Source organism: Molothrus aeneus, chromosome 2, assembly GCF_037042795.1.
Source record: "Molothrus aeneus isolate 106 chromosome 2, BPBGC_Maene_1.0, whole genome shotgun sequence".
Taxonomy (NCBI): domain Eukaryota; kingdom Metazoa; phylum Chordata; class Aves; order Passeriformes; family Icteridae; genus Molothrus; species Molothrus aeneus.
The window spans coordinates 65,625,613-65,644,527 of NC_089647.1; the positions used below are offsets into that span (position 1 = coordinate 65,625,613).

Below are 18,915 nucleotides of genomic sequence, written 5' to 3' on the forward strand. Positions count from 1 at the left end.
TGTGCATGTGTCACTGCTCCGACAATCTTAGTTTGAGAAAACAGAGCTGTTAATCATTCACCTCTTCAGATTCCTCCTCATCTTCCCCACTACTACTACTCTTAGTCACTATGAACTACTCTTTTAATCTTGTCTGTCAGTAAAGTTCAAAATCAAACTATCCTGTTTGTTTGTAACTTCTGACTCTTCATTACAACACAGTGTCTAAATTTATTCTCAAAAAAGTCTCTGCCCCTCATTCTCCTATCCCTCTTTCTAGCTATAAATTCACATGATGTTTCTCCTCATATCTCACCTACTAAAGTTTCTGTCTCGGTTGTATAAACAAATTTGTATGGCAAAAATATTTTCCTAGTCTGCTTCTTTGAATTGTCACTCTCTTCTAATTCCTTCACTGGCTCTTCCCTTTTAACAAGTAGAAACACAATACTTGAAAGGTTTTGCCTTACCCTTCACCTTGTGCATTACTCCTTATCAAAACGCTTCAAATTGGAGTGATACTTCCAAATAAGCATCCTCACAGTGCTGTCCACATTTAAGAAGACCCTCACCAAGCAATGCTTACAAGATGAACTCACTACAGCACTTTAGGTCTGAAGCCTGGATTTGCAGATGAGTCTGACAGAAAGATCTGAGATCAAGAATGCTGCCTGAATCCATAATGTGATGAGAATACAGGTTCATGGACATATATAAATTCCCATATAAATCAAAAGCACTTACCAGCACAGTCACTAACATCTCATAGTCATCATCTCCCCTCAGTATTTGTGTAAAGTTTTAAGGAAAGTGACATTATTTGGTTACATTCCTTCAATAACTTTAGTTTACCTGGTCATGAATGGGACAGTAATTTCAATACTGTTGTCGGCGACATAGGTAGGGATGATAATAACAAAAGATTTAATGAATACTCTTGCCCCACTGCTGGCAAGAGATCAGTTTACCTTTTAAAAGAAATGCATTAAAATACTTTTTCACATAAAACTCCGCTGCTGCCATAACACACTTGTGGACAGATTTGCATTTGATGGCTCAGATTCAATTAAATGTTACATCTTTGTGGTTTTGACTGAAACATTAAAAGGATGGTGCAGTAATGCACACAGGCTTTCAGCTCCTGAAACACAAAAAGCTCATACTGGTTTATTTTTACTTCTATGAGTAAAAGTATAGCAGGTATTGAGCTTCTGTGTACACAAGAAAGCTGAAGAAAAAAAGTTCAGTGCAACTTTGGGTTAGGAAGCTGATAGAACCTACAGTAATTAAATAATCCATTCTCCACTACTGTACCTTCAAACCTTTGAAATGTCGTTATGCAAGGTGTTTTAACCAAACTGGTTATATTTATGTAGAAGTACCAGAATCTAGAATTTATGTCAGCTCTTTTTTACAAAAGATAAATACACAGGGTCAACTTGGTATAAGACTAGCACTCATACAAAATCAAGTCATAATCAAATAATGGTAGGCAGCATATGTTATTGTATTTTCAAAGCTTTGTCTAACAAAGAAAAGACTTGAAAATACTTAGACCAGGTGCACTTTGTCATTACCCTGATATTCACAGAGGTTAGCCATCAGTCTGAGCAAGTGCAGAGCAGGCACAGATGATGTGCTCCTTGTATTCTGCTAGCATGGAGTTTTGGGACATAAATCCTGCCACTGATATTCAAGTTGGTAAATTCCATCTAGTTTTCCATATGTCTGTACAATGAGAAAGCATGACAGAATATATAAAAGGGAGGGCAAAACATGAAGGGCAGAATAAAATCTTGAACTCTTGCAATATTTAGGCTCAGTCTCTGTTATACCACAGATTTCTGATATATTCATGATCAAGCTCCTTATCCCCTCTAAATATAAAGATAATTGCTTTGTTCTGCATCACAGGAGTATTTCCTGATGTGAAGACTAAATCCATTAAAGACTGCAAAGTTGTTCAGATATTACAATGAAAACATTTCTAGTAGATTTCCAGTTACTCTTGGCATAGCTCAAAACAATTTATCTGAGACAGCCAAAAGGCTGCAAATTGGAATCAGCAGCACAAATAAAAAGTAAGTATCTATTTACTAAAACTTAAATTCATGCAGAAACATTATAACAGTTTAATGTCCTCTGAAAATAAATAACCAAAATTTAACAAACTGATTTTGGACTAGCTAATTTTTTAAGAGTTAAAAAAGTAGTGTTTTTCCATGAATAATCTGCCCTTAAATAGTTTATCAGAACTATTATGCACAAACACCCTTTCCTTCAGCTTGATGCCTGATTTTGTTTTGTTTCAATATACTTATTTACACTAGCAGTTGAAAGGAATTACAAACTTAATAAATACACTCTGTTGAGTGTCTGCTAAAGACCAACTTTGCTTCTTTACCTATTTTTAAAATATGATTGCTCTTGCAAGCTTCATGGCCAAAATGGTTTGTTTCAAATCAAAAAGAAAAAGTAGGTAGCTATGAAAAGATTTTAATATTGAATGTACAGATAAGAAGTCAAAGATATCCCAAAGAACAGAGAAAGTATGAGAATATGCTAATGTATTAACACATTAGCAAAGTTCAGGGCTGCCATATCCAGGACCACTTATCTATTTGGCCAAAGAGCTCATTTTGAGTCACACATGGTAAATATTATCAGATCCTTCTGAAAGTCAGTCCGTTTGGAATTCTTTAAAAATAATTTTAAAAATACCCACAACTTTTTCTACCTACTTGACTTTTTCCTGTCTCAGTCAAATGCTATGTTAAAAACAAGCTAGTCCACAAATAACAGGGGAGCAAGATCTAGAGAAATTATCTCATGAATGTTTGTGTGTAAAAATGATAGGAGTGGCATAGGCCTTCCCTTTAGAATTAACACAGTGATAAATATATATTTTATTCAATATATACACAATAAACTATGAATTTTCATTTAATATAACCCAAGTGTAGAATGTTGTATGTTCAAAGGCATTCTAAATGAGCAAAAGGGGTTTGGTTCAATATCTGCTATGATTTGAGTCAGACTTCCACATCCTGTAAGGCTGCTTCCAGCTGCTGCTCCAGAAAGGCCTGGATTTTCTGGGAGCATGATGCAGATCTCACAGATGCACTGCAGCACCTCAAATAGCACAAGTCATCCACTTGTGGACAAGCAAATAACTTTTAAAATAGTGCAAGAATTAATGTTAAGATAAGAATATCTTAACTTCTCTCTGAAAACCTCATTTCAGAGGTTCAGACATGCAGGGATAAGATAGAAAATTGATTATGACCTGCCTTGGTAGATTAGCTCACATGGCTTGCTTAGAAATTTTTTCTTCTTTGATGCAGTTGGTGGCTGATAGTCAAAAATGGCCACTGAATAGGATGGTGACCATTTGTATTTAATGGTTTAAGTCTCAATTAACTTGAAATTCAAGATTTGAAATATTATCTGGATTGGATGCTTCTTTTTACCTACTCAAGCTGTAGCATCTTTCAGGAAGGACATATGGATTTCCCTGTCTAATAGATTTCCTCCTATGTGTGCTAAATGGATAAAGTAACTTCCTGGCTACTAGTCTACATTACTAGTTCTCCAAAGCACAGCATTTTCAGAAGAACTGAAAAATATTACTGTTATTTTGGTGTAAGAGTTGTCTCCCTCATTCTTCACAGAAGTCACAGGGGAAGTGCATCTATTAGAAAAATCCCAAATCATTAAATATTTTGACATCTGTTGATGGTGAGGTCTTAAGGATTTAATAGAAGAATGCCACACTAATACTGAAAGATGAAATTCCTTTATATGGGTATAATACACAAACATCAGGAAATTTTAAATCTTTATAGAGCTTAAAAAACTAATGCCAAGAAACAATCCTCTTTATGACATATCTTGACATGACATGATATGATGTTACTTTCCAGCACTTGTCTATGATGTAGTAAATGTGCTGGGGGAAAAAAGAACATAAGAAAAAGAGACAGCTCTCTACACATTGCGTATCTGTATAGGCAAATACTGATAAACAGCTTACAGCCAGCAGGTCTAGCTCCACAACCAACCTCAGAACATTCCACATTATAGTTCAGCTGTGAATGAACTAGAAATCCACTTGATTTATACCTGTTTCATGGTAGGCTATAGAAATATTGTTTGACTGAAACAATGTTGTTTTAATCCATTTTTCATCCTGGTTTATAAAAAAATCAAGCCTTTTAGTTCTTTCTCTAAAAGGGAAAATGTTATTTATTTTTTAGCTGATGAGACTATACTAGAAATATATATTCTACCTGCCTGATCAGATTTCAGTCACCTTCTGAGGGAGAAGATGAAGGGAACAGAGTACTTCTGGGAAACAAAAATACCTAGGATGATGGCTTGCAGTGCCCATCCTTCCCAGGTAGCAAGACAACTGGGGTCACCCCAGAAGTCTATTACGTAAGAATTCATCTATCCTATCCTTCCCTCTTTGAATAAGATGAACATGTAGGATGAATGAAAATGAAAGTCAAAACAATTCTATATAAAGCCTCTGGAGCACAATGTGGGGTCTTTTTAGTATTCATATTGTCCTGAATTTTCCCACTTGACTCTGTTCATGCTTAGTCATTAATTTTACATACAGTTTCTTTAAAAGTGAACTAAAGCACCATGTTGGAAGAAGATCTGATTGATTAACCATTCATCTCAGTAGAAAAGTCAGGAACATATCTGATTTCCATCAGCTCCATATTCACACAGCTATAAAATGAGATGTAAATTGCAATAGATAGCAATTTAAAAAAAAAAGTGAAAATTTTTATGTAAGAGTATATGTTGAATGAGAGAGTTGAATAAGAGTACTTTGCAACATATATATAACTGTATATTCACTCTGTGCCTTTCCTTTGCTTTTTGGGTAATAGATAATAGGATTATGTACCTTGAAGTTTAAAGGTGTAGCTAACAATGACCTATGAACACTATGAAACAATTGTCTATTTATAGGTTACTGCCTGCAATCAATATCACCTTCTGTTTAAGTTAATCAATGTTGTCTTTAATTGATTAGCTTGGGTTGAAAACCTGCCAAAGTGCTGACTCCTGGGCAGGTGGATAGGGAACTTACTTATTGCTGTTTGGTTTCCATGCATTGTAAGATAATTTCAGTATTTATCCATGGTCAATGAAATATGAAACAAAATAAATCTTTAACGTCTGTTTCCTCATCAAGTATTCCAGGTAAAAGACAGATGAACTAGCAAGAGATGTTTTAAAGGTCTACCTTAGAATCTAGGTTTAAAAGCTAAACTATATTGGATAGTCTGTCAAGCCAAAAAAAAATCAGTAAAACAAGTGTCTTTAAAACTTGTGAGCTGGTAAAGCTAGTAAGGCTTAGGGGAAATAAAATAAAATGTTAAAATTAGTGTGCATAGAGAGAGCCAAGCTCTTTCTAAAATGCATAAAAATTAAGAGAACCTATTTTCAGAGATGTATCTTCTGCAACAGTAATGAAATTCAAGGTGGTGCACACAGATTAATGTTGTTATTTATTATTATGTATATAATTTCATTGAAGTGAATAGCACTGTTCACATGAATAATAAGTGCATGACCCTGACATTAATACAAGGTGTTACACAGTGAAGTCAAAAAGCAGCTGAAGTTTAAGGCACTAATCAAAAGGAAAATTAAGCATTATGTGTTACTGCAAATAAAAACAATGTTGAACCAGCAAATATTTTATGAAGACTGAACAAAAATAAAATAGAATCAGGTGGACTATCCAAAGGGAGTTGCTAAGGCAGCTCCACTAAATGTCACTGAGGGTTAGACACCAATATTTTAACGGTGTCTCACCATTAAGACCATCACTAGGTCTGAAAATAAATTTTCTTTTGCGCATAAGAAAGACTAAAGAGAAGAGCAATGCAGAAAGCACACTATCCTTTAGCTTCTATAATTGAACAGTGCATGTGCATACGTTTTCACCAATGCATCAATTTGTTTGTCAAACTCTGGCATGCAGAGAAGAATCAATAACAAAACAGCAGATATCACTCCCCAGTGGGTCACTACAATGGCTTTGCTCCGTTCTGTTGTCTTTCCCACATGTTTCTGTTGCCTCAAATAACTACTCTTACCTAGAGAGGTGCTAGAATAACCCAAAGGACAACAGTCACATTACAGAGACAGTCTTGTCCTATGCCTGCAGTTAACCAAAACTGTAGAGACTGAAACCAGTTGTCTTACTGATCTTTAGAAATCTTAAAAATGGAAAATTTAATGAAGAAACCTGAAAATCAGACAGGTAAAAAAGAAAAATGCAAAATCTATCCATCAGATTGCTGAAAGTCACATTTTCACAAGACATGTTACTTCATATTGGCAGACCTTCAAAGTGCTTCTTGACTCTTAAACTGAATAAAAGAATTTTTATTGGCAAATTAAATGTAAATGATTAGGTTTTTTGCTTGTTTGTTTTTTGGGTTTTTTTAATTTCCTTTTTGGTTTGGTTTGTTTTTGTTCTTGCTTTTTTAATTCAGCCTAATGGAATAACAGGCTAAGTGGTCTAAAAATCACAGAAATAATGTTCATCTCCAAACAAGTCAGTCCACTGTTTTGTCACTGCTGCTTTACAGAACCTTTCTATATTTCTATGGGTCTAGAATAGTCAGCTGTTTGTTTCCATAAACAGCCTAGCTAAGTAGCAGATGTTTCCTTGGGCAGTTATTCAACATATCTAGAAAAAAAATCCCTTTGCCTTCCAGGCTTCTGACAGCTTTGTTTCCAGCTCCTGACTCCTTTTCCCTGCTGAAATGTTCAACCTTTATAGCAGGCCTGTACAACAGGTGGGCTGTGGGTCTCTTGCAGTTTGAAAAACCATTTGTTTGGCCCTTCAGCTGCTGAGAAGCATCATGTACTGTTTGATTTGCCCAGCTGCCAAGAGGCAGCAACAAGATGTCCAGCAGAAAATGCATATCTCCTGGCTTGCCACTGATCCCTCAGAATGCATGCACCTCCTAGTCAGCCAGCAGCCACATGGCTCCAGATCATAGACACACATTGCCTCGCAGGTCAAGGAAGTGACATATTAAGAAATATTTGGGATATTCAGAAGCAGTACTTGGCAGGGGAGGAGGTGAAACAGAGGTGGAAGGAAAATGAGAAAGCAGCAATAGAGGGGAAGCTGAAACAGTGTTGAAATGGGTCGACAGAGAAGAGGGAATATCACATGCGAAAATGAAAATGTATTTTCATTCTGCAAATGACCTGATACATTTGTTTGAGAATTCTGGCTCTATACTAAACCCAAGCACCTTTCTGCTAGAAGTCCCATGCAATAATAAATGAGTAACAACAAATCCATAGTACTTACTAAGTGTTGATAAAACCAGCATAACTAACGAGCAAGTGTCAATTGAATAAAAATGCAGAATTTACAAGTTGATACATATAGAGAGACATTTAGCAGTTCCAAGAGTTTTAATAAGGAAAAAAAGGCAAGAAAAATCTTGGTAAAATGTATAAAGAATAATGTGCTTTACTTAGGTTCAATCAATTAATACTTTAGAGAATATATGGCCATTATTTTACATGGCATTATACAGATGGATGACCTCGTCCTTAGGCAGGTATGGGTGCAAAATGGAATCATTCTTTTGATAAAGGGGGACGTGGAAAGGAACAGAGACAGAGATAGGAGACAGAAGCTCTAAGGGAAAGATGCAATTCTTGAAAGGACTTTAAAGATAAAGGAAATATACTTAGCACTGGTCATCACAGTCAATATCATGCAGAAAATAAATGAAGAAAAGACAAAAGAGAAGACATATGTTAAATGTGATGCAAAGAATAGTGATATCTCTGGAAAGGAAATACATGTTCTGTCATTTGAGTATATTGATAACTATTTATAAAATATCATTAGTTAATTTGAGAGTAACCATGCACTGGAAAATGTTACTCTCTCTACGATCAGCAGCCAACAGTAATCTTCTCTAAGTCTAAAAACATGAACTCATAAAAATACTCAAGATTTTCAGAAATTAGGACAAGTCTGATGTGATCAAAATTGGAAATAAGGACAGAAAATATGACTGAGGGAGTGACTGAGACTGGCTAAATACATACATAGAAACATAGAAACCAGGGCACTGGAAGACATTGAGAAATAAAGTACTAAAAGTGACTGGCTGACAATAACTGCAACTGAAGCTGGGGGACTGAGTTATTTACATTAATAGACAAGAACAGAACCCAGTAGTTGAAAGTACAAGGAAAGAGGGGAGACAGAACACAGGGCAAGACAGTCAAGCAAAGTCATATATTCAGAGGTTTCTTAGAAGGAAAAGTCGTGGTGAGTGCCTAGACATGAGCCATATAGACAGAATGTTATGAGTCAGTATCAAGACATCAGGATCTTGATTAGCAAGAGTATTAGGCAGAAGAAGTCAAAACTTTTGGGGCTGGAATTATGACTGGATATGGAAAGAAACTTGTCGTGAAGGTGTGAGGAAAAAAAGATCAAGAAAATTTGGTAGTTGTTATTAACGGTGATAGAAAACCCAGAGATGACGGTGAGCCAAGGAAAAGAAAGCTTGATGGAAACACTGTTACAGGTGATACAGGTTGCAAGGAAAATGAAAGGAAGATTCTGGCCCAAGAGCACGAAATATATGCCAAAATTGTCTTTATCTCAGCAAGTAGTTGTAAAACTGCCAGAGCAAAATGGTCATTTCTTAGGCCACACTGCTCATATTATGGTATTACAGTTTATCAGTTGCTTGGTTAGCTTTATCATTGTGAATTTTAAAATTCAATTCCATATGGTTTCAGATGTTGTCTCACAGTGAAACTTCTGACTTTGTAGTTTACTTGTTAAGAAGACAGCCCTAGGAGATGGTTACCTAAGACATTAGTGAAGCAAAGCCCTCAGCTGTTAGGAAATGCCAAAATTAAGATTTAATATATGGAAGAAATTTATATAATAATTTACAACTATTCTCTAATGCATGATGTCTAATTATGGAAATATTATCCATAAACCAAGTATTACATAAAGCATTACAAGACACACTGACCACTGAAGATGAAGAAAATATTGGATAGATATCCCTTTATTCACCTATATTTTTGTCCCCCGCACTGAATGAGACAAGGTACTGTGAAAAATACAGTATCCAATCACATAATTAAAGATCGTATCATGACACATACACAGACAGTTGAACAAAGGTGCGGAAGACAACCTTAATTCTACCATTTCCTAATTTTGGAATGCTTGACTTCACAGCCTTGATAATGGCCTTTTCCAATAAAGTTTTTGATCTTATAAAAATATCATCACATATTTCCACATGCTTTTGTCCAAGATTTATATATCAGAAATAGAACTGTGTGCAGAAGCTTCACAGAACCACAAAAAGTTCCTTTTCATTGTGGAAGTCCTTCAGACAACCATCTTTCAAACACAAATATAAGAAGCAAGAATCAAAGACTATCAGTTGCTGAGATTATTATGGGGATTTTGCTTGTTGAAAAATAGATTAAGTAAGTTTCAAACCAATGCAGAAACAATTTAGGTTATGTTTCAGGGCAAAAGACTAAAGCTGTAGATAAGCAATTTTTATTAATGTGGAGGGCAACTACAGGGCAGCTTCCCCCTAATATTTGGGCAGCAAAATGCACACTTGCAATAGGCAAATTTAAATCATAATTTCTTTCTTGTTCTTGTTCAGCAGCCTGCAAAGGAACCTCAAAGATGACCAGTGTGCTGAGTTGCTGTTATTTTCTTTCTCTATTCCTGGATCTATTCAACATCTCTATTTCCTGCCTTGTCCTCTCTAGGAGGGAAAAAAGACAGATAGCCCTGGAAGGTTTTGTGAGCATGGTAGCTGAGTGGGTCTTTTTCTTACACCAGGAAGGTATAAACTGAAACCACTTAGCATTATACTTAACTGAACTGTTAATATCAGCCTGGAGAAGAGGTGGAGAACTAAAGAAAGGAAGATGTTGGGGGGAAAGGGCTTAGAAAGGGTAAGTTCCTTTTGCTAAGGGACAGAGAGAGTAGATAACAGACACATTTGAAGAATGGCTGATAATGTGCTAGAAGAAAAAAATAATACTTGCAGCAGAGTAAGGAACTGAGGTGTGAAAATCTGACCAATGGACAAGGAGGATAAATTTTCTGCTAGAGGAGAATGCACAGCTGAGGAAAGAACTGACTGAGAGTGAGCAGGATGGAAGAACTTTGAGAACACAGAAACTGCAAAGGGCCTCTTGCAACAAAAACAAACATTTGGAGTAAAAAAAATAGAACTGAGAATTCAGGGAACTGAGCAGGGTAAGAAGACTTGGGAGAAAATGATAGAGCTGATTTCAGGAGCAGCTGGAATGACAGCATGCAGAAGTTGGAAATTATTTGGAAGAAAGCAGAAAAGGTACAAACTGAGGCAATTGATAGTAATTTAAATAAATGGAAAAGACCAAAAATAGCAGCATGAAAGAGGGAAAATCTGATTAATCTTCCTCTTCTTACCAACAATAGCTTTGGGACAACAGCACAAAACCATTTGTGAGCAATTTGGCAAAAGGAACACATTACAGGAACATGACAAGGAAAGAACAGTCAACGGTGAAGATGGTGCAGAACTAGAATACTTTTAGAGGATTTTAGATGATGTGTATGATTGGTGTTTAAATAGAATGAAAATGAAGATACAGGACTGGGGAGGGAAACTACTGGGAGATAGAAAATTGGGAATGTGGGATATATAGGAGAAAAGAAAACATAATAATGTAGGCAGGCAAATACATGGTAAGTAACCAGATGGAGAAGAAAATTCAGCGTAAATAAGAAAGTAAAAGCGGCAGTAAATGTCATTGTTCTAGTGCTTAGTAAGAGGTCTGTTAACAAAACAGTATATAAAAGTCAAACATTATCTTTGTATGGTACCTTTTTGTGTGGGATGAGGGGGTCTTGGGAAACCGGATTGGGAGCTAGGCATAGGCATCTAGTGAACCTACAATATGTATGGAGAAGAGGATAATCTGCTTTATTATTATTTAAAACAGAAGCAAAGAAAACATTTAAAACCAGTGTCTTCACCAGTTCCTAATAGCTTATTATCTCTTTCTATTGCTCAAAAAAATACATAAGTACATCCAAGACCCAAATTTGAATTATTTATTATGACTATTTGTTAACATTTTATGGTTATTGCAGCAAACTGTTACCTACTCAGTATTTAAAAAACTCAAACAACACCCTAAAATACCCTGCATTGCTTCTTTTTATAGTCTTGTATTCAAATTCCTTTTATTATTGCTCCCATTTTACAAAAGACTTTACATGCACTAAAAGTGAATCTAAATGAGTGCTACACGACGAAAAAATAGAACAGAACATACGCCCTTATTGACAAATGCAATTATCCTCTACGCTTAAATTAGTTCTATTCCTTACTCTTCAAAGTGATACTTAAAAATAGCAACATTAGATATAACTTCAAGTTGACAAGTATCAATTTATAATAAATAGTAAACAAATTCTTTAGTTTTAATTATGATTTTCTTGCATAATTTTTCTTAAATGCTGAAATTACACTTTGTATTTCAATTATATCACTTCCCTACAGAGCACTGAAGCTTCCCCACCTTTGTTTGCTTAGTTATAAAACTACATTGCATGCTCAACACAGTAAATTGAAAAATGATTGTGGATAAAAAGACTATTACCCCAGGCATGCTTAGATACTGAGACACTGATATATTTTTGAGAGGAATAAGAAAGAATTTCCCTAGTAAGAATTTTTTCCCCAGAACCTGAAAGATGCAAGAGGTGGTATTATATGTTTAATTATGGGATATACTGTATAATAGAATATAATAGATATGTGTATATAATATTTCTTCTATGGTGCATAGCAAAGTATACAAAATATCATTTACAAATAAAATGACACAATTGAAATTTTGTATAATTGTGACAATATGGTCTTTGTTCCAATACTGGAAAATGTTTCAACCACTGGAAAGCTTTTGTAGAGTTTTGAAGGTAAAGGGCCCCATGTGTACTGAGCATGCTTTATTCCAGTGCTTCAGGAATGAAGTGGTTCTTTCCCTGCAATTCTTTCTCCTCACTCCTGCCTACAATTGTCATGCTAAATACTGAAACTGGAACAGAATGCTCTCAGTGCTTCCCTCCCTGATATCCAGGCAGGTACACATAAAGAAAAGAAACAGAAATGTACTGAAACCAGTAGGGAATGTGAGCCTGACCAGGGAGACAAGGGAAGCAGACACTACAGATGGAGATGGGGTTTGCAACAGGGAAGGCTGATAAAAGGGAATGTCAATGCAGCTCTTGAAATGACTGGGTAAGGGGAGGAGGCAACAGGAAGGGTCAGACAGAACCAGGGGGTCATGGAGAGAGAAAGAGCTTGTAATTAAGGAAATAATCAGAGTGGCATGAAACTAAGTTAGAAGAGAATGATGGAAGAATGTGAAGTTGGGGGAAAAAGAAGAGTAATGTAATGTAGAGCAAGGAAAAGTGTTACATTAGCAATTGGCAAAAGGTGGGATTGGAGGGAGGAGGAAGAAAGAAGGAACTGGGACAGATACACAGGGATACATAGCAAGGCAGACACAGAAAAGAGAGTTTGTGGTGAAAGGAAAGCCTCCTTCCACTAGTGGAAAGAGTCCAATATGAACACAAAGAGTCCTGACATTTGGCATGACTTGTCTGCTATTAACTGTTTCTTAAACTATTTCTGAAGCCTGTCACCCTATAATGACTGATTTACATTGACAATATGTTCCTACAGTTACATTTGTGTTGTAGGGTTACATATTGCACTAGATCTGAAAGTTCTGGACTGCTGTATGATGATTGAGCTGAATAGATTAAATTGAAAGACATGAAAACTGTATTTCTTGCTTCTTCTTTCCATTTTCTGAAAAAACCTCTGCTTTAGTTATATGTTGAGAGTACAAAGTAGATACAGGAAATGTCAGAATTAAGGTTGCCTTTGCAATATGATTCAATATCACAATCAGAAAATATCATGGTCCAGTCTTGAACTAAATAATCATCTGTGGATTTTAGTTTTGTTTTTAACGTGTATCACCTGGGACAGATGAATCAAGGAAAAGTCATTACTAGAAATGTCTCCTGTAAATCCTTGATTTCACTTATTGCAAAAATGGAAATATATGAAATGAGCAGAGGATAGCTGGGAAAGAATGCACAGTCATTGTTCAAAAGCTGAAGTGCTATTCCTATATAGTTTGGGATAAATCCTTTAGAATACACACTCTCAAATTTGTGTTGCTCATATTATAAATATCCAACTTTATATTTCAGCCTATGAGCAAGACTGAATTCAACAGGAACAGTGATTTGATTACACCTGCGTGCTTCTGCCAAAAATGCAAATTATTCTGAAAAATGCAAATTATTCTGAAAAATTAGGTCTTTGATACTTGACAGTTAAGCAATATGTCATCTTAATCTGTATTTGACTCTGTTTCCCAGCCATCAAATTGGAATACTCCAAATTTCACCTCCTTGCAAGAATGTTCTGAAGATGGAGCAATTAATATTTGCAATGAGTAGAAGTATTGCAGCAACCAGTGCAGCAGCATGGCCTCCCAAGAAATTAGAAGTCTGTTTTAGCATCAAAAGAAGTAACACAATGTCTGGATTATAACAAAATGAAATAATGGCTGAATTCTTACTAAATTAATTATATCAAATGGTGCTTTGAATAATGTGCATGTTTTATGGGAAGGAAGGCAGAATTCTAGGGTAATAGACCTCATAACATGTATTCGCTTCCCAGGCAACATTTAATCTGGCATATTCCAACTTCTGTGTTATTGACTCTGCAGACATAACTTGCTTTAAATGTCTTTGTTTATATTTGTGTGTTTGTCTTTCATAAGAACTTATTGCATCTTTGGTATTTGTTTATATGTTCAATCCATTAAAAGCTTCTTGACTTTTTTATTTTGTTGTTACAGCCTCCTTGTGGCACACCAGTAACAACTCCTTGGAAGTTAGGAAATGAGATTAAATAACACATAGAAGATGTCAAATGATACTGTTAAGATGATTGACTTCAAAATGCAAAATAAAGGCAATTGAGTGTGATTACTGGAGCTAATCCTTTTAGGCTTGCCTCTGAAAAATGCACCTTCATTTACCATTGAAAACAATTGCTGTTTTTATTGCTTAGTATTCATGTAAGTAGATTTAGCCTGTTGATAAGAACAGATATTATAACATAAATACTATCTTCAAAATTTGCTCTTTACTAATATCTTGATGTTTGCAATGTATATATACATTTAGATTCACAGGGGAAGTAATATGGCTCTCTTTAGTATTTCATGTATAATTTACTCAGCAGATTTGTTTTATTAAAATGTAAATAATGGGATGTGGTAAATGAAAATTCCAAGATGGGAATAAACAGCTTATTTATTGTTAATGCTCAGAGTAGCTTATTGAAACACACCTTTCAGTAACTGCCACTGACTATTAGCTATGAAATTCTCATCATGCCTTGAATGTTACCCATTAGGTTTAGCCATTTGTACAGTTAAAAGGCTCAAGATGTTTTAAATATACCTTTAAAAACATCATTAGCTCAAATCAAACTACACATATTCACAAAAACTGCATTCAGCATGTCTGAGATTCAAACCAATACTGCTTCAAATTAATTATTCTTCTTTAATTGCTCTGTATAAACAAAAATGACCTATTAATTTAAAGAAAATCTATCAGCACAGAATGTATTCTCTCTTATAAACAAGCAAGATGAACTTGACCTTGTTTGAACTTGTTTTGATGTGGCCCAGATGGTAGGCTACATGCTTGAATAGCAGTCTAAAGCTGAGGAAAAACTCATATAGCAAGATCTAGATTTATAGCCTTTTGCAAATTCCTACCTTGTATTGTCCTTTCAGCATCTGTTCTGCCCCCGCTGCGGTCAGCTTCTATCTCTGGGGTCAGAGAGTCTAGAAAGATAGAAAGGTAAGACTGACACATATTTCATTTGATTCTTATAGCCCTTTTTACAACCTGTTACTCCAATGCTGAATTACAATACAATCAACCTTTGTCAGTTTTTTTAATGTTGAACAATGACTGGAGGCCAGGACAATTTTTTGTTAGACTGGGAAGATTAATGAGCAATAGATTTTTCAAGCATAAAGGGGGGAAGAAAAAAAGGAAGAAAAAAATTGACTTCTCAAGATAATAGTATAAAATTGTCCTAGTTTGAACATTCTCTCCAGTGAGTTTATTTGCACATACTATATAAAGTAACAAAGCAATAAAGATAGAGGTATCATTTGAATGAAGGAAAGAAAAGAGATTTTCCTTTTTTTCCCTTTCCATCGTGTTATAAATTTTTTATATAACAAGATTCTTTTGGCACTTAAATTGGAAGTTTATGGCACCGAGGCAAAAATTGGCTTCTTACCATTTAGGACCCTGAGACTATCTGTTGAAGCTGCCTGTTTCAGTGTTTGCTCTGCTTGCTCTCGTCGTTTAGTCTCAAATTCAAGTGCTTCCTGCAATTTCCTCTTCGCCTTCTTTTCCTTCTTTAGCCTTTTCTGAATTATTGCTGTGAAAGGAAAATAACATCAGTGCACTTCAGTTTGGATCTGAAACTTGGCTGCATGATGACCTATTAAGCGTCCTGAGAAACACTACAACTGAGATGTTCATATAAACCGATTAATTACACAATAACTAGTTAAATTACTTGAAATTTGTTGGACTCACCCTGGAATATTCTAAATGCTACTGTTCTGTAGGACAGTATTAAAAACTGTATGTGGTATCAAGCAATGATTTATTTTTTTTTAATAAACAGCTGACAATCTGTGAATTTTCAAATCAGAAAACCTTGAAAACCAGCAATGGCATGTACTTTGTGAATCATCTGATGTAGATAAACCCCTGTCTCTGGAGGTGAGGGGGTTTTCAGAATTAATTTCACCATTTCTATTTCTCATAGCACAGTTAACAGACACATGGTGATGCAGTTCTTGCCTCCCTGCAGCTTCTCTTGCATAAGAGGGGAATCCATCTGCCTGGGTCCTGGGCAGCCCCCACCCTGCTCTGGTCCTTATTTCTTGGGGAAAGGCCCTGAGTCTTCTAACTCCCCTCCAAGCTCTGCTTCCTTCAAGCCATCTGACCTCCCCATATTTATTTCTTTTCCACATTTCCATTGTGTCTTCCCCTTCTCTCTTTCTTGCTTTCTGTTGGTGTCTGTCCCACCAGCCATCTAACCTTAAAGAACTCACAGCATATCCTTTATGGTGCTGGATCCTCCAGTCAAGTAAATTTAATATGCTTTGTCAAATGTGAGGGAAAATGTTAGTAAAGAAATGAGTATTTTGAAATAAAATGTAGAAAGTCCTTATGTAGAAAAAATATTTTCCTTCAATTTCTTCAGCTTCAACTCTTTAGGAAAAGGATGTCGAGTCCAGTATGGGTCTTCATCACAATTTTCTTTTCTATGTTACCAGTTACTTAAAACCACAGAGGTAAGACTTGCAGGATGTCTAACTAAGGGAACATATTGCAAGTTATGCTCCTGATGGAAAAGGGTAAAGTCAATCAATTGTTTCTACTCCATTAAACCAATGTGGACCTCTGAAGCAATCATGTAAAGGATAGCATTTTCTCCCCCACCACACCCTAAATGTTCTTATATAGCACATTCAGGGTTTTCATGGATGTGCATGTAAAAAGCTTTTTTGTCCTAAGATCTTCCTGGAAAATCCTTTCCAGGACATTCTGTTATTTTGACACTAGCTAAAAAAATATTACTGAAGAATTCTTTATATGCACCAGAAGAATTATCCTTACCAAACTAGGAACTGTTAGGTTAGCATGTCAAGATCTATCTAGCCCTATATCTAACTGCAAAGCAACCTCTGGTATATGCCTGGGAATGAAGGCTGGAAAACACAAAAAAATATTTCCACCAGTTCATACTCCCCAGGGACAGTAGACTGTGATGGTGGCATCATTCACAAAATGCAAATAATGAAACTTTTAAAGGGAACTGTCATTGTTATTACTTTTTAATTCATATGCTAAGAAGAACCACCACCTTTTAGATAATCTTGTATATTTTGTGCTGCCATACAGAACTGTTCAGGCACAAAATTAACATAAGCACATATCCTGTAGTCAGAATAACTACATAATTTACATCCAAGACTTTGGAATTTTGGTTCTTTCTCATTTTGTACAACACCAACTACTTTACAGGCTAATTAGCTCATATTATCACAGAACAGCTAGCATCTATACAAAGGCTAAACTAAATACATTTTGAATCATTGCATGGTTTTAATGTTTTCATTATAAGTACTTTGAAAGTGATTGCAATAAATGAGAAGGAAACATATGTTGCTTTCTGAATTAAAATGTCATCATGGCTGACACATTGTAGATGTGACTACAGCAGTCAGAGCCAGAATTAGCAAACCCTTACTGTGTAGCTGCTCACAGAAGAGATATTATCCTACTTTCACCAGTTGATGAGACACATCCTACAGCCTTAGGAATCACTAATTGGAAAATTTAAAAAGAAGGAAGGAAACAGTACAGTAAATAAGCAGCTCTGCAGAACATACAGTAGCAGCCGTGAATCCAACAGTCCATAAAAAAAGGCAAAAATACTCATCTGTAGCCACTAAACAGAATTATATTTCACTTCTATTAACATGATGAGCAAAAGATAGATAGATAGATAGATAGATAGATAGATAGATAGATAGATAGATAGATAGATAGATGTTGCCTTATGCTGAAGATACCCTTCACATGAAGGGTTTGACCTGTATGTGACACAGTGGCTTGTGTTTCTATGCTGTAGCTTTTAAGTGTTTTTCAGTATTTTTATATGGTACCTCTTCACTTAGCAGGGAAACTGGTACATTTCTCCCTTCTTGCTTATGCTTCCATTAAGACATGTGAAACTTTCTTTAAGACATGACACTTACTATTTGAAAAACTAATCATAGGTAAAGGCTCCTATGCATTTTTCTGCCTTTAATTGAAGAATGAATTTTCACAATAATTACAACCTGGCCTTATTTTTTCTCTCTTACTTCGATCTTTTTATTTGAAAGAATAATCCATACTTTCTTTGATACAGAAGTATCCACTAGCAGAGATAGTCATCCTCATTATATTTGGTTTGCTGCATACCACCATTAACTGTTCAAATCCATTCCTCTTTGGTCTGACTGTTTTCCCAGTGCAAGATTGTCATTAGAGGGATGCATGTAGAAAAGCAGGTAATGCATCATGCTGAAAATAATGTTGCCAATTATTTCAGTAACCTGAACACAATAAGGGACTATCCCACGTTTTTTTCTGACATACAACTTTGAGTGAAATTCATTTTGCTTAATTTTATCTTTTCAAAACACATATGTCTAGCACAGCCTTGTCAACCGTGTGACCTCTGGAGTTAAAGGGAAGAGAAAGAAGTCTTCACAATGTAATTGACTCCACCTACCTATCTGAGAACAGGTTATAAAAGTTTCTTTTTTTATTGTCCAGAAAGAGAACTCCTATTCATTAAAATGAGAGGCTTAATTCGTAGATGGCAAAACTAAAGATCAGATGGGTTCCCCCTCAAACCTTTTCTGTTTTGCATGTGATTGTACAACTGTAAAAAGGAACACATATTTGAGCAGTTGTGAGAAAGTTGTGAAGACTAACCAAATTACTTTACTCTTTTATCAAATTAATTTAGAAGTATAAGTAATAAAATTGTATTGAGCAGAATGGACCAGTTGTGGACAAAGGGATGACTCACTGCACAGGTGTGATAATTGTTAACAGCAATTGTCTTTCAAAATATGTTTTCATAAGTTAAAAAAAGGGTAATTAATGATGTGATAGTCCTCTCCTTT

General features: G+C 35.5%; 1 protein-coding gene across 5 annotated transcripts in view; it reads right to left on the reverse strand.

Moving 5' to 3' along the window:
• The window catches only part of DACH1 (dachshund family transcription factor 1), a 352,684-nt gene that overhangs the window by 21,243 nt on the left and 312,526 nt on the right, over positions 1–18,915 (reverse strand). For 4 of the 5 annotated variants that reach the window (XM_066545065.1, XM_066545064.1, XM_066545063.1 and 1 more), the window contains 2 exons: positions 15,453–15,596; positions 14,917–14,985 (listed from right to left, as the gene is read on the reverse strand). In XM_066545065.1, the coding sequence (XP_066401162.1) occupies positions 14,917–14,985; positions 15,453–15,596 (213 nt within the window). Of the gene's footprint in view, positions 1–10,658; positions 10,983–14,916; positions 14,986–15,452; positions 15,597–18,915 lie in introns of those variants that run through there. The other variant, XM_066545066.1, reaches the window with a different exon arrangement.